The 12,449-nt window shown below is 35.4% G+C and overlaps 1 protein-coding gene across 1 annotated transcript in view; it reads left to right on the top strand.

Annotated features, from left to right (window-relative positions):
• Positions 1–12,449, top strand: part of LOC150108618 (vacuolar protein sorting-associated protein 26B-like) — a 184,945-nt gene that overhangs the window by 152,263 nt on the left and 20,233 nt on the right. Inside the window, exon 6 of the mRNA XM_090416076.1 lies at positions 3,331–3,506. Within this exon, the coding sequence (XP_090272202.1) occupies positions 3,331–3,506 (176 nt within the window). The remainder of the gene's footprint in view (positions 1–3,330; positions 3,507–12,449) is intronic.

Raw genomic sequence — 12,449 nt, forward strand, 5'->3', positions numbered from 1 at the left:
GTGCACATCTTTATATTGGAATATAGTGTTAATAATGACTATTTCCATATCGTTAGCAGAAATCCAGCAGATACTTGCCATTGTTATTAGCTTTACTCCTTTCTCCAAATTTTCCTGAAACTTTTCTAAATGCTTTGTGGGATTGATTTTAGATCTCTGACTAGAGCCACTTTTTCCATTTTCTTTGAGCTGCCTGCTCTAATAATTATTATTATTATACGGGCACCTCCATGGAGTCCGAAGACTCATCACAGGAGATCAAATCTGTCCACACAATCTATCGTACCTCTCCTTGAACCCATTAACAGAAAAAGCACTCACAATTGACTCTGGTAACCCATTCCACTCATTCACCACTCTTCAAGCAAAAACTCTAGTCCTCACACCCTTACTAACAACACCTTTATTCAACTTCCAGGGTTGACCCCTTGTTCTGGTCTCTCTAGCCAAATTCTGAAACATTTCCTCTGCATTTATCCTATATAATCCTTTAAGCAACTTAAATGTTTCTGTCATATCCCCTCTTTTTCTCCTATCAACCAACTTCTGAAATACACACACTTTCAATCTATCCACATAGGGCACATTCTACAGGCCGCTCACCATCTTGATCACTTGCCTCTGAATCCTCTCCGCCATGTATGGATGCAAAGTATACACTTGGTGGGGAAATTTTGGAGGATGTTCAGGAGATAAGAAACTTTGGAGTGGTCATTGACAAGGATCTGAAGTTCAGAGGTTACTGCACAAGTTGTGAGGACATCACATCAGATTATGACAATGAAGTGGATGACCTTAACTTGTAGAAATAAAGAGATTCTGGTTCCATTGTATAAGGTCTTGATCAGGTATGGTATGGATTAATGTTCACAGATTTGGTCCTCTGCTTTTCATGGTGATGAGAATATGTTGAAAAAGGAGCCAGAGAAGACTAAGATCATAACATGGGGTCTTTGGTATGTGAGGACAAATTGAGGGAATGTAGTCTGCAAAGTCTTGTGAATAGGAGGAAGAGATGGGATATGATTGAGATATTTAAGTTGGTAAAGGGTTGTTACAAGATTAATATGGAAGAAAGTTTTCATGGAATGGGGCAATGTGGTAGAATAAGGAGACATACATGGAAGTTGTATAAGGAGGGGTGTGAGCAGGGACATAAGGAGAAGGTTCTTTGCATAGAGTGGTTGGTCAGTGGAAAGCTTTGTCTGACATTATGGTGAATGCAGATATATTGAATGAATTTAAATCACAGTTTGATGGGCTTTGTGTGTAGCAGTGTTTGCCACCTGTGATTATTCTTTAGACTCCATGGAGGTTTAGTGTTGATGATGATAATAATAATCTGCATTCTCCACAATGTTAGGCAATGCATTTCACTCACAAACCACTCCATGCAAAGAACCTGCTCCTTATGAACTTGCTCAGATCCTTTTTATACAACTTCCAGGGATGTCTTTGTTCAATCCTCTTCCATTATTGTATAAAAAAATTTCTTTCCCATTAACCCAGTAACAACCTTTACTAACTTAAATGTCTCAATCATATCCCCTCTCTTCCTCCTATTCACAAGGCTTTGCAAACTGCATTCCCTCAATCTGTCTTCATATTTACATCCTACTTAGTCTTCTCTGGATATATCCAGAGGAGACTAAGAGAAGACAATATATCCTCATCACTATGAAAACCAGAGGACCAAATCTATGCACAATAATCCATACATGGCCTGATCAAAGCCTTATACAATGGAACTTGAACCTCCCTATTTATGCCTGTTAATATCTTCACTGCCATAATGTGATGTCTTCACAACCCGTGCAATGAGACCTCTTAACTTCAGATCCTTGTTCACCACCATTCCAATTTTTCTTTTCTCCTCAGCTTCTTCCTCTAAAATAGAGTGTATACTTTGTATTCCTTTGTTGTCTACCAAATTTAAGAAGTACAATTTGCAACATTAAACTGACAATTTCCATATTGTTTCTTGCTCATACAATCTATTCAAGTTCTTCTCCAAGGCCCAACATCTTGATTCTTCATCACTCTTTCCAGTTTTGCATCATCTGCAAACAGCTTTATATCTCCAGTTAAACCCATCTATCATTAATATATAAATTAAATAACAAAGACACGCCTTTGTCACCACTAGTGACTTTCCTCTCCTGGGATACTGCACTCCCAATACACATCTTGCTTGATACCTATCTGAGAGCTAATTGACTATCCAACTCACTAATCTATTATCCATTCCCATCTGCTTCCGTTTAGCTCCATTCTTGTGGCAATCTATCAAAAGCCTTTACAAAATCTAAGTATACCACTGTATATGCATCTCCCTTATCCAATACATTTGTCACCTTGTTATAGTACATAAGCAAGTTGGTAAAACACAACCTTTGCTTTAACAAACTCATGCTGATAAGTGCAATGAATGCCACTACTATCAACCAACTTTTGTATCTTATCTCTCACCAACCTCTCCATCTTTAACTATGACTCCATTGTATACAGATTGGCCTATTGTAATTTTTAGCCTTAGCCTTATCACCACCTTTTGTGAAGTGGAACAGTTTTACCTTTCTTCCGTTCCTTTGGGATTTGTGCTGTTGCTAGACTTGTTAAACGGCAAGGCCAAGGCTGATGTTAACTCCTTGGAACATTCCCTTGAGACATGTGGTGAGATTTTATCGAGTCCTATTGCCTTATTGACATCTATCTTATGTCCACATATACCTCTTGCTCGCCCACCATTTAGTCTTCTCTCATTTCATTCTCTACATCTGAGCTTCTGATTTCATAATGAGGACGAAGCACCCTGAAGAATGCTATTTCAGCTTTTTCACCCTACCACACAGGCCTGTTTATATAAGTTAAGCGGAGTGCACTGAATTTATCTTGTTCTCCTGATTGTATAATTTAATGTAATCAAGAGAACACTTATTGATTACAGTAAAATATTTTTTAACATTCCATAGTAAAGTTAACTGCCACAGAATCTTGAATTACTTTCTCTAGTATACTTTATTCTGCAAATACTTCTGCTTGCTTTCATTTGAAATGTTAATATACATTTATAAAAAGAACAGAACACTATTTTATTACATAGAACTGTTTTATAAATCACAAGTATAGCTTAAAGTTCTTATTGAGTATAATTTAAAATTAAGTTCAAAGCTTAATTTTAAAACATGCCTTAAATATGAAAATTTTTGTGTCATAATTTGATTTATGTTCTGTTTATCAATCATAGATACTTTGGTTCTATAACAATTTATATCTTACTTATTTAATTAGTTCATAATGGGATGATTGAAATTGCTACCTTCATTTTAGATATCATTTGAAAGATGTAATAGTTGGAAAGATTTATTTCCTTTTGGTTCGTATCAAGATAAGACATATGGAGATTGCTATTATTAAAAGAGAGACTACTGGTTCTGGACCAAATACATATAGTGATAATGAGACAGTAGCTAAGTATGAAATTATGGATGGTGCACCTGTCAGAGGTAAGCTTCTGTTGCTTATATATATATATATATATATATATATATATATATTGTACACGAGGAGGTACCCAAAAACAACTAGAATCTGAAGTTGGTGTGCGTGCATCTTTTCTAGTTACAGATGATGCCACTAGGCATTGTGACCACAGTTTTTCACACCAGTCTGGCAAGTGGTGTCATCCTGTCTGAACAGGTTTGTTGTTCTGGCTGATAACAGTTAACAAAGTGTGCATGAAATTTTGTTTTCTTTTGGGTAAAACTGCAGCTGAAACTATTGTTATGCTTCAGCAAGTCTAAAACACAGGTCTAAATGGGGGGTTTCCCATTTCAAAAATGGGAACATGTCAGCTGAAGACCAATCATGATCTGGCTGACCTTCAAGGAGAAATGATGAAAACATCAAAAAGATTTGCCAAGCAATCATTGAAGATGGTCCAAAGACCATTGAGTAAGCTTCTGAAGACATGAATTTGTCATGGAGGTCATGCCAGTGACTTTTGACAGAAGATTTGCAAATGAAACGTGTCTGCTAAATTTGTGCCTTATTTGCCACAGAGGATTAAAAAAATAAATAAAAAATCATGTGAATCTTTGTTTGCCTGATTTCTCTCTCCACGTGATTTTTTTTTTATTCCCATGGATAAAGAAAACCATGAAAGGGCAACAATTCGTGGAGACGAAATGTACGAAATGTATTGGAGGCCATAAACAGTATTCCAGTTGAACAGTTCCAGAACTGTTTCCATAGCGGAAAAAAATGTTGGTACAAGTGCATTGACTCACTTGGTGAGTACTTTGAAGGAGACTGTGGTATTATAAACTTTAATAAAATTTGTTTAAAAAAATAATTCTGGTTATTTTTGGGTACCCCCTCATATATATATATATATATAGAATTGAATGACTAGAACCGAGATTTAAGTAAAAAGGTTTTAATATAAAAACACAACTAGTTTCGGCTTGTAACAGCCTTCATCAGGTGACATTATAAAAGGAAAAAAAATCAAAAACACTGAAGCTTAAATAAACTATGAACATCATAGAGAGTCTCTATACATAATTGACATTAAATCGTTGTGGTTGTATTTAAAGCTGTTCTTTCATTAGTTGTATTGTTGGGAAAGCGCTTGCTAGTAGCATCTCGTGAACGCCAGTACATGATTACAGCTGAATGACAATCAAGGAGGTTGTAGCCGAAGTTATTATTTAGATGAACAGGATTGAAGATGATTTCTTTAGATTCCATGATTTTTCTCTCTAGTTCATCATTTGCAACGGCAGATGTTAGTAGATTTTTCCTAGCAGACTCTGTGACTTTGGTTTTCATCATTAGGATTTGCCAAGAAAAGGACATGACTTGATAATGCACTGGCTCACTGTCTGTTGTAAGTGTTCTTCTTTTTGGCAGACAGACAAATCTGTCGAATTGCATATGGAAGAACACATGAGGGACATTACTTACAAGAGACAGCGAGCCAGTGCACTATCAAGTCATGTCCTTTTCTTGGCTAATCCTAATGATGAAAACCAAAGTCACAGAGTCTGCAGGGAAAAATCTACTAACATCTGCCGTTGCAATGATGAACTAGAGAGAAAAATCGTGGAATCTAGAGAAATCATCTTCAATCCTGTTCATCTAAATGATAACTTGAGCTACAACCTCCCAGATTGTCATTCAGCTGTAATCATGTACTGGCGTTCACGAGATGCTACTAGCACGCACTTTCCCAACAATACAACTAACGAAAGAACAGCTTTAAATACAACCACAACAATTTAATGTAAATTATGTATAGAGACTCTCTATTGATGTTCATAGTTTATTTAAGCTTCAGTGTTTTTTCTTTCTTTTATAATGTCACCTGATGAAGGCTGTTACAAGCCGAAACTAATCGTGTTTTTATAACAGGAAATGAGTTACTGAGGTGTAAATTTTGAAACTTTACTTTCTAATTAGTTTGCTTTTTTCCGTAAGAGCATCAGTCTTATTGGGTCACATTATGTCTACCTGCACCATCTCATTTCTCTTCAGTAACCTTTGAACCCATGAAGCTGAATATCAGGCTATAAAAATGTCTTAGTGCAGTTTTGATAAATCTTCCCCATCAACAAACTAACATGCAATCATTTTTTCATTTCAGTAGTAAAAACAGCTATTTAGACAAAATTTTTAGTAAACATGGCAAATTAAATATGGAAATAGCCAATACAATAAGCAAAAGTGGTATGCAGGGGAGTTAAGGGAATAAATTGCTATCATTGAGTTCCACATGTATATGGAATAAGAGAGAACCTGAAAGCACCAAACTAGATATATACACGATGGTGTTCAAACCAGTTTTAAGTTATGAATCTGAGACTGAGCAATAAGTTGATCATAGACCAGACCACAGATAAGAGATCTGAGAAATGGTAAAAAATCATATTAAAAATGAAAATATTTGAAATGTTACCCCCACCTGAGATTAGCTTTTCTAATCTCAGGTGGTATTGTCACTTAAACATAATGGGAATGGAAGGGTTAGCACAAGATGTATTTGCTGGCAGACAGACCCAGAGAAAGATCAAGATCTAGGCAGATTGATATAGTTAAGACTGAAATACAAGGCAATCAAAATTGAACTATTCATGTTTTAAGTCCTTATGGAGTGCCATCTGGTGATCCAAATGCTGTGAAACTTTGCAAGAATACATTGTGCATCATGCAGAAGCGATATCTGAGGGAAAAGTGTGTGGGGGGGGGTGAAGGGAGTTTTAAACACCAAATGCATGGAATATGACTATCACACAACTTGGCAGGTGCCAGGAGAATTGAAAAAGATTTACATGAGATTTTTCTCTTCATTCTAATTGTTAGTGCCATCCACAAGGCATTGTTCTGGTGTGCGCTCATGAAGCTGTATTACCTAAACAGTTGCTGCACACAGTATGATAATAAGAGGAATTTCTCTATCAAGTGTTCCTGATAAGATTTATGTAAGTAATTTTGAGAAATGGCTAAGGAAAATTGTGGAAGAGAAGCTTGGAGGAGAAGAACAAGCCTGGGTTCAGACCAAAACAGAGGTTGTAGGGTCAGATTTTCACTTTAAAACAAATAGTTGAGAAATCATGGGAGTATAACAAATTTGTATTTAAGTTTTGTAGATCTGGAAAAGGCATATGACAATGCACCAAGAGAAAGCTGTTCAGAATGCTCCAGTTATATGGTGTAAATGGGACATTATATCAATCAACACAGTCTTTGAGTTGTAAATCAGCAGTTAGATTTGAAGGGGAGGGGGGGTACAGGAAGATGGTGTGATAGTCAGGTCTGCAACAAGGATGCACATTATCTCCACTGTTATTTGTCATCTATATGGATCACATTAAGAAGGAAAACAGTATCCAACCTGATATCAAGATTGGAGAAGTTGGTCTCAATCTTTACTTTATGCAGATGACGTTATACTCCTAAATAATTCCAGGACAAGTCTGCAGGATTTCCTGACCAAGTTTAATAACTGCTGTAATAAATTTGGTATGAAAATGAGCATTAAAAAGATGAAGATAATGAAAATAGGCAGAAACATTGAAAATATCAACTGCATCCTGAATGGAGAACTTGTAGAACAAGTAAAATATTTCAGCTAGTTAGGCACAGTTTTTAGTGAAGAAGGCAGGTTAAATCTGATAACAGAATAAGTAAAGCTGGTATGATAAGTTGCCAGCTGATTAAATTTATATGGAATAAGAGAGAAATTAGTCAAAACACTAAACTAGCTGTATATAAGACAGTGTTCAAACCAATTTTAACTTATCGATCTGTGAGCTGGGTTAGAAATACAATTCTTGATCAAAGACTGGTGACTGCAGATGTGAGAGTCCTGAGAAAGATTAGGGTACTGAACAGATGGCTCAATGGCAGTATCATATTAAAAACAAGGCTATTAGGAAAGAACTTGACATTGTTAGCAGAGCTAATCTTAGGTGGTATGGCCACTTAAACAAAATGGGAGAGGAAAGATTAGCTAAAGAAGTGTACTTTGCCTGGATGGCAGGAAAAAGACCCAGAGCAAGACTAAGATGTAGATGGCTTGATACAGTAAAAAGTGCCTTAAAAGACAGAAATATAAGATCTGATAATATTGGAAGAATGTTGACAGATAACAGGCTGATCTGGAGGAAGATTGTTGATAGGAAGTTAGTAATGGTATAACTTTTCATGTAGTACTCTCATATGAACTCAGATTTTTCGTCCCTCAGAACAGGCAAACCGACCCCCCCGTGAACACACACACACACACGGATTACAGTCATGAATACTTACAACAATATGTGGAAGAGATAGGGTCCTCACCACATGTCATTACTCCCATAGTTAACCATGAGTCACATCATGGTAGTCAGCCTCCTAGATAGGAGACGACAGATGAATGGGAATCATAAGAACCTGTACCCCCCCCCCCCAGGATATTGTCAGGAATTTAATGATGATGACAGATTATTGTATGTACCTTGTATTCCTGCTTTTTGATTTGCTTGTTTCTACACACTGATGATGCACTATTATTTTCAGTATGAAATATCTGTACTTTCATTAAAGTTTATTACTGTGGTTTTCATTTAATTTTGATATTTATGGTTATGCTACAAGTACCTTTAAAAATTAAGATTCTCATGTGGATGAGAGATGTTTGATAACCAAGATATATGTTGCCATCAGTAATTAGGTGCAAGGGAATGCTTGTTTTTTAGGATTTTTGGTAGTTATCCCAAGAAGAATGAACAGATTGCATCAGAATCATTTTAAGAATGAAAACATTAGAAAAAGGGGTAGTAACCTTTTCTGTAATGCATAACAATATACACATCTGAAAGAAGTGATTTGCATGGGATACTGAGAGAGTTGATGTGAAGTGAACAGTCTATACATATATTAAAAATATTTCGCACATAAACTTTGTTTATGCTTTTGTAAAGGATTAAAACAGTATAATTTCTTGTCTGTTATAATTTAGCTTGGTGTCATTAGCGTTCAGAAATCTGAGCAGAACTAATCTAAGTGTTATGGGGAAAAAAGAGATCTGGGTAGTGACCTCCCATAATGCATAGCATTATACATTTCCACAAGGAGATGTGCTTTGCATTATGAGATACTAAGGCAAGTGATGTGAAGTCTTAGCTTCCTTATATGAGTTGCCCCAGTCCTGAAAATACTTCAGGTGCAAACTTTGTTTGCTTACACTTGGATAAAGGATTAAACCAAGTATATAATTTCTTGGTATCTTTAATTTATGAGAGGTTTGGAAAACCTAGTTTTTGATGCTATTTTCAAGAAAATGGGCACTTTTGGGAAATGGCCAACAGGAAGACCAAGATCTAAATGGATTGATGTAGTTAGTAGTGCATTAGGAGATTCCTATATATGACCTGACAATTAAGAGATTAATTTAGATGAAAATTGTTGATAGGAAACTAGTAATAATGTAAACTTATGTATCTAATGCCTATCATAGTATCACATACTTCCTCTAAGGACACATATCAAGAATTGACGTACATATATTTTAGGATGCTATGTGATACGTTTGGATTTGAGAAAGTGAACTGTTACTATAAAACCAAGTGACAAATATATCTAGTATATAAAGTACCTAGTATACACAATCCAGTCAAATTATTATGACCACCCAGTTATTTCAGTTGGCCAATTCCACCTTATCAGATGGCATTCATATTATGGTGAAAGCTAGTAATACTGGTAGTGTGTCATATACTGTTCAAAGTTGCTGATTGATATGGGCAAGAGACATGACCTAACACACTTCAAAAAGGTGTGATTGTTGAAGTGTGGCAGCATCCAGGAAATGTATGCTATTTGCAGACTTCTGTAGTTAAGGTGTTCCAAGAGTGGAAGGATACTGGACAGAACAGTACCTAGCCAATGCTGGGCAGCTATGTGCTTTGATGCTTGAGCTTCCGAAAGCAGGACATCATAGATGAAAAACTGAAATATTTGTGAATTTCACTAGGATTGCTGTTGCATAATTAAACCAGCTAACCAAGGTTCTTACTGATTAACCAAGAGGTTAATCAGTAATTCCAAGGTTCTTGCTGATTAATCAAGAGATTGAGCTTTTATATTGCTTAAGATATCAGCTATTTTGGTTTTCATCTCATATAATTTGACCCAGTTTTTTTGCTGACTTCGTAGATTGGTGCATTGTCTTCAATAATGCAGTTGTTTCAGTAGATACATTTTCAGTGTTCATTCTGATTCTCTGGCAAAAACAGCAAGAACCCTCCATTAAGTAAATGTGCTGTTTGACATAATCTACCATATGTAGTGAAACTTCAACTCACAGAGGATTCAGTCTGGTCTGTTTAGTCATTAATCAGCAGCTCTTCCTGTCTGCTCTTTAATACACTTAGATATCTAAAAAAAAAAAAAAAAAATCAATGACTGTTTTATTTTGTTCAAAACATTTGTTTATAAAAATTTAATATCAGTGTGTTTCAGCCAAATTGAAGAAATGAAGACAGGTTGAAAAATCATCATCATCAAATTCCTGCCATGTACCCTCAAGGGGTGTCAGGATATGATAGTACTACATGAAAAAAATTACATCATTACTAACTTCCTATCTACAATTTTCCTCCAAATCAGTCTGTTTACTTGTCAAAACTCCAACATTATCAGATCTTATATTTCTATCGTCTAAGGCACTTTGTACCGTATCAATCCACCTATATCTTGGTCTTCCTCTGGGTCGTTTTGCTGCCAACCTAGCAGAGAACACTTGTTTTGCTAATCTTTCTTCACCCATTCTGTTTAAGTGACCATACCACCTGAGATTAGCTCTGCTAACACATTCCTGGATGTTGACAATGTCAAGTTCTTTCCTCATATTCTCGTTTTTAACATGCTATTGCCATTGATGCCATCTGTTCACGCCTATAATCTTTCTCAGGACTCTCATATCTGTGGTCTCTAGTCTTTGGTCAAGTGTTTTACTTCTGACCCAGCTCTCAGATCCATAAGTTAAAATTGGTTTAAACACCGTCTTGTATACAACTAATTTAGTGTTTTGGCTAATTTCTCTCTTATTCCATATGAATTTATTCAATTGACTTCCTACCATACCAGCTTTGCTGATTCTGTTGTCTATTTCTATATTTAATTTACCATCTTCAGTAAAAATCGTGCCTAAGTAGCTGAAATGTTTCACTTGTTCCACAGGTTCTCCATTCATAACACAGTTGACATTTTCAATGATTCTGCCTATGATTGAAAAATACGTATAATAATAATAATCTTCACCTAACTATATATATATATGTATATATATGTGTGTATAAGGGTGATTCAAAATTCCATGTACAAACTTTGAGGGAGGTAGAAAACATCAAAATAAACCATATTTACATAGGAAACCATGACTGGAAACGCCACTAGAAGGTATTAACAGGGACACAAAAATACAGAAATAACACATGGCAGTAAGTAGTGTAAAAAACTTTATTTGGCGTAATTGAACAGTTCAGTAGTTGTTTGATACATAATATGGTAAACGAGGTGCAAGTCTGCCATCTCAGTGTTCATAAAACAATGCATGTTCTTCCTGCAACATCAAAAGCTTGAATGAGGAAGCCCCAATCGCTCACCTGGAGCACTGCTGAGCAGTGCCACCTGTCACTTCCGGGTGGGGTTTCCGGTCAGGCTTTTCTATGTCAATATGGTTGATTTTGACATTCTCTACCTCTTCTCAAAGTTTGTATATAGAATTTTGAACCACCCTATATATATATATATATATATATATATATATATATATATATATTGTGTGTGTGTGCGTGCATGCATGTATAGAGAGAGAAGCTTTGAAAGTTTCAAAAATTAACCAGAAAGCATATGAAAATACAATCCTACATGTCGGAGTTTGCCTTAGCTTACACGACTTAAAACACAATTAGTGCTTTTGATTAAGGTTTGACTGGCTTGATAGTTGTTTCGAACGGTTGTTCTTATCAGAGAGAAGGCAGAAACCTTAAAATGGCAAGAACCCTCATTCAATACCAAAGCAGTCCTGTTTCAGGGAGTTGTATTTTTTCATAAGTGAACAGCAGTTGGTGAGTAAGAGTAGTTATCAAAGAGCTTGCTTCATAGATATTTCTGGCTTCTGAAAAAATTCTTTCAATGAATGGTGACAAAAAAAATTTTCTCAGAGAAATTGCACTGCAAAATAGTTTACTCATTAGCCTTGGAAATCTGTCTTTTTGAACAGTCATGTGTGGCTCTATATCCAATGCAGTCATTTCAACCATAACATAATGCAAAGATTTCGTGTTCTCATCTACATCTTTTTTTAGATTTTGTGAGTTAATATTTCAGTTTCTTTGTTTTGGTTTACAAATTCACTGCCACGCTTGCATTTTTAACATGATTGTTCATATATATACTTTCTTTTTTTCTGCATCACCCAGATATTTTTGTTTTCATATTTTACATTTTGCAAATTTTGAATCTGTATATAAATCATAAAAATATTGTTTTTAATTCATAACCTAAACTACTTTTTTCATATTTTAAAATCTATTTTAACATTTCATAATATAAACATTTTTAATGCTGCATAATATAGACTAAAATAAAAACGGCAAGCGACATGCCTTTTGTATGCAGTCATGCAAGATAAGGAGAGACTTTTCCCAATTGGTTGTAAGTTAAGACACATGTAACATGAATTTTTTACTTCAGCCTCTAAATACTGAATCTTTCTACTGATTTGGCCAAAGCTGAATATTTGAAAAACATACTGAATCAGCTTAAATATTCAGCAATCATCATCAATTTCCTGCAAGCAAAACTTGAATATTCAGCACATCCCTAATTTTATGTTTACTTAAAAAGATATGCAATAAAGGTACATGAAACTCTACATGCCACTAATTTTCTACCGTCTT

The sequence above is a fragment of the Typopeltis vanoorti genome, chromosome 3, assembly GCF_054136105.1.
Source record: "Typopeltis vanoorti isolate ZY-2024b chromosome 3, IOZ_Tvanoo_1.0, whole genome shotgun sequence".
Lineage (NCBI taxonomy): Eukaryota > Metazoa > Arthropoda > Arachnida > Uropygi > Thelyphonidae > Typopeltis > Typopeltis vanoorti.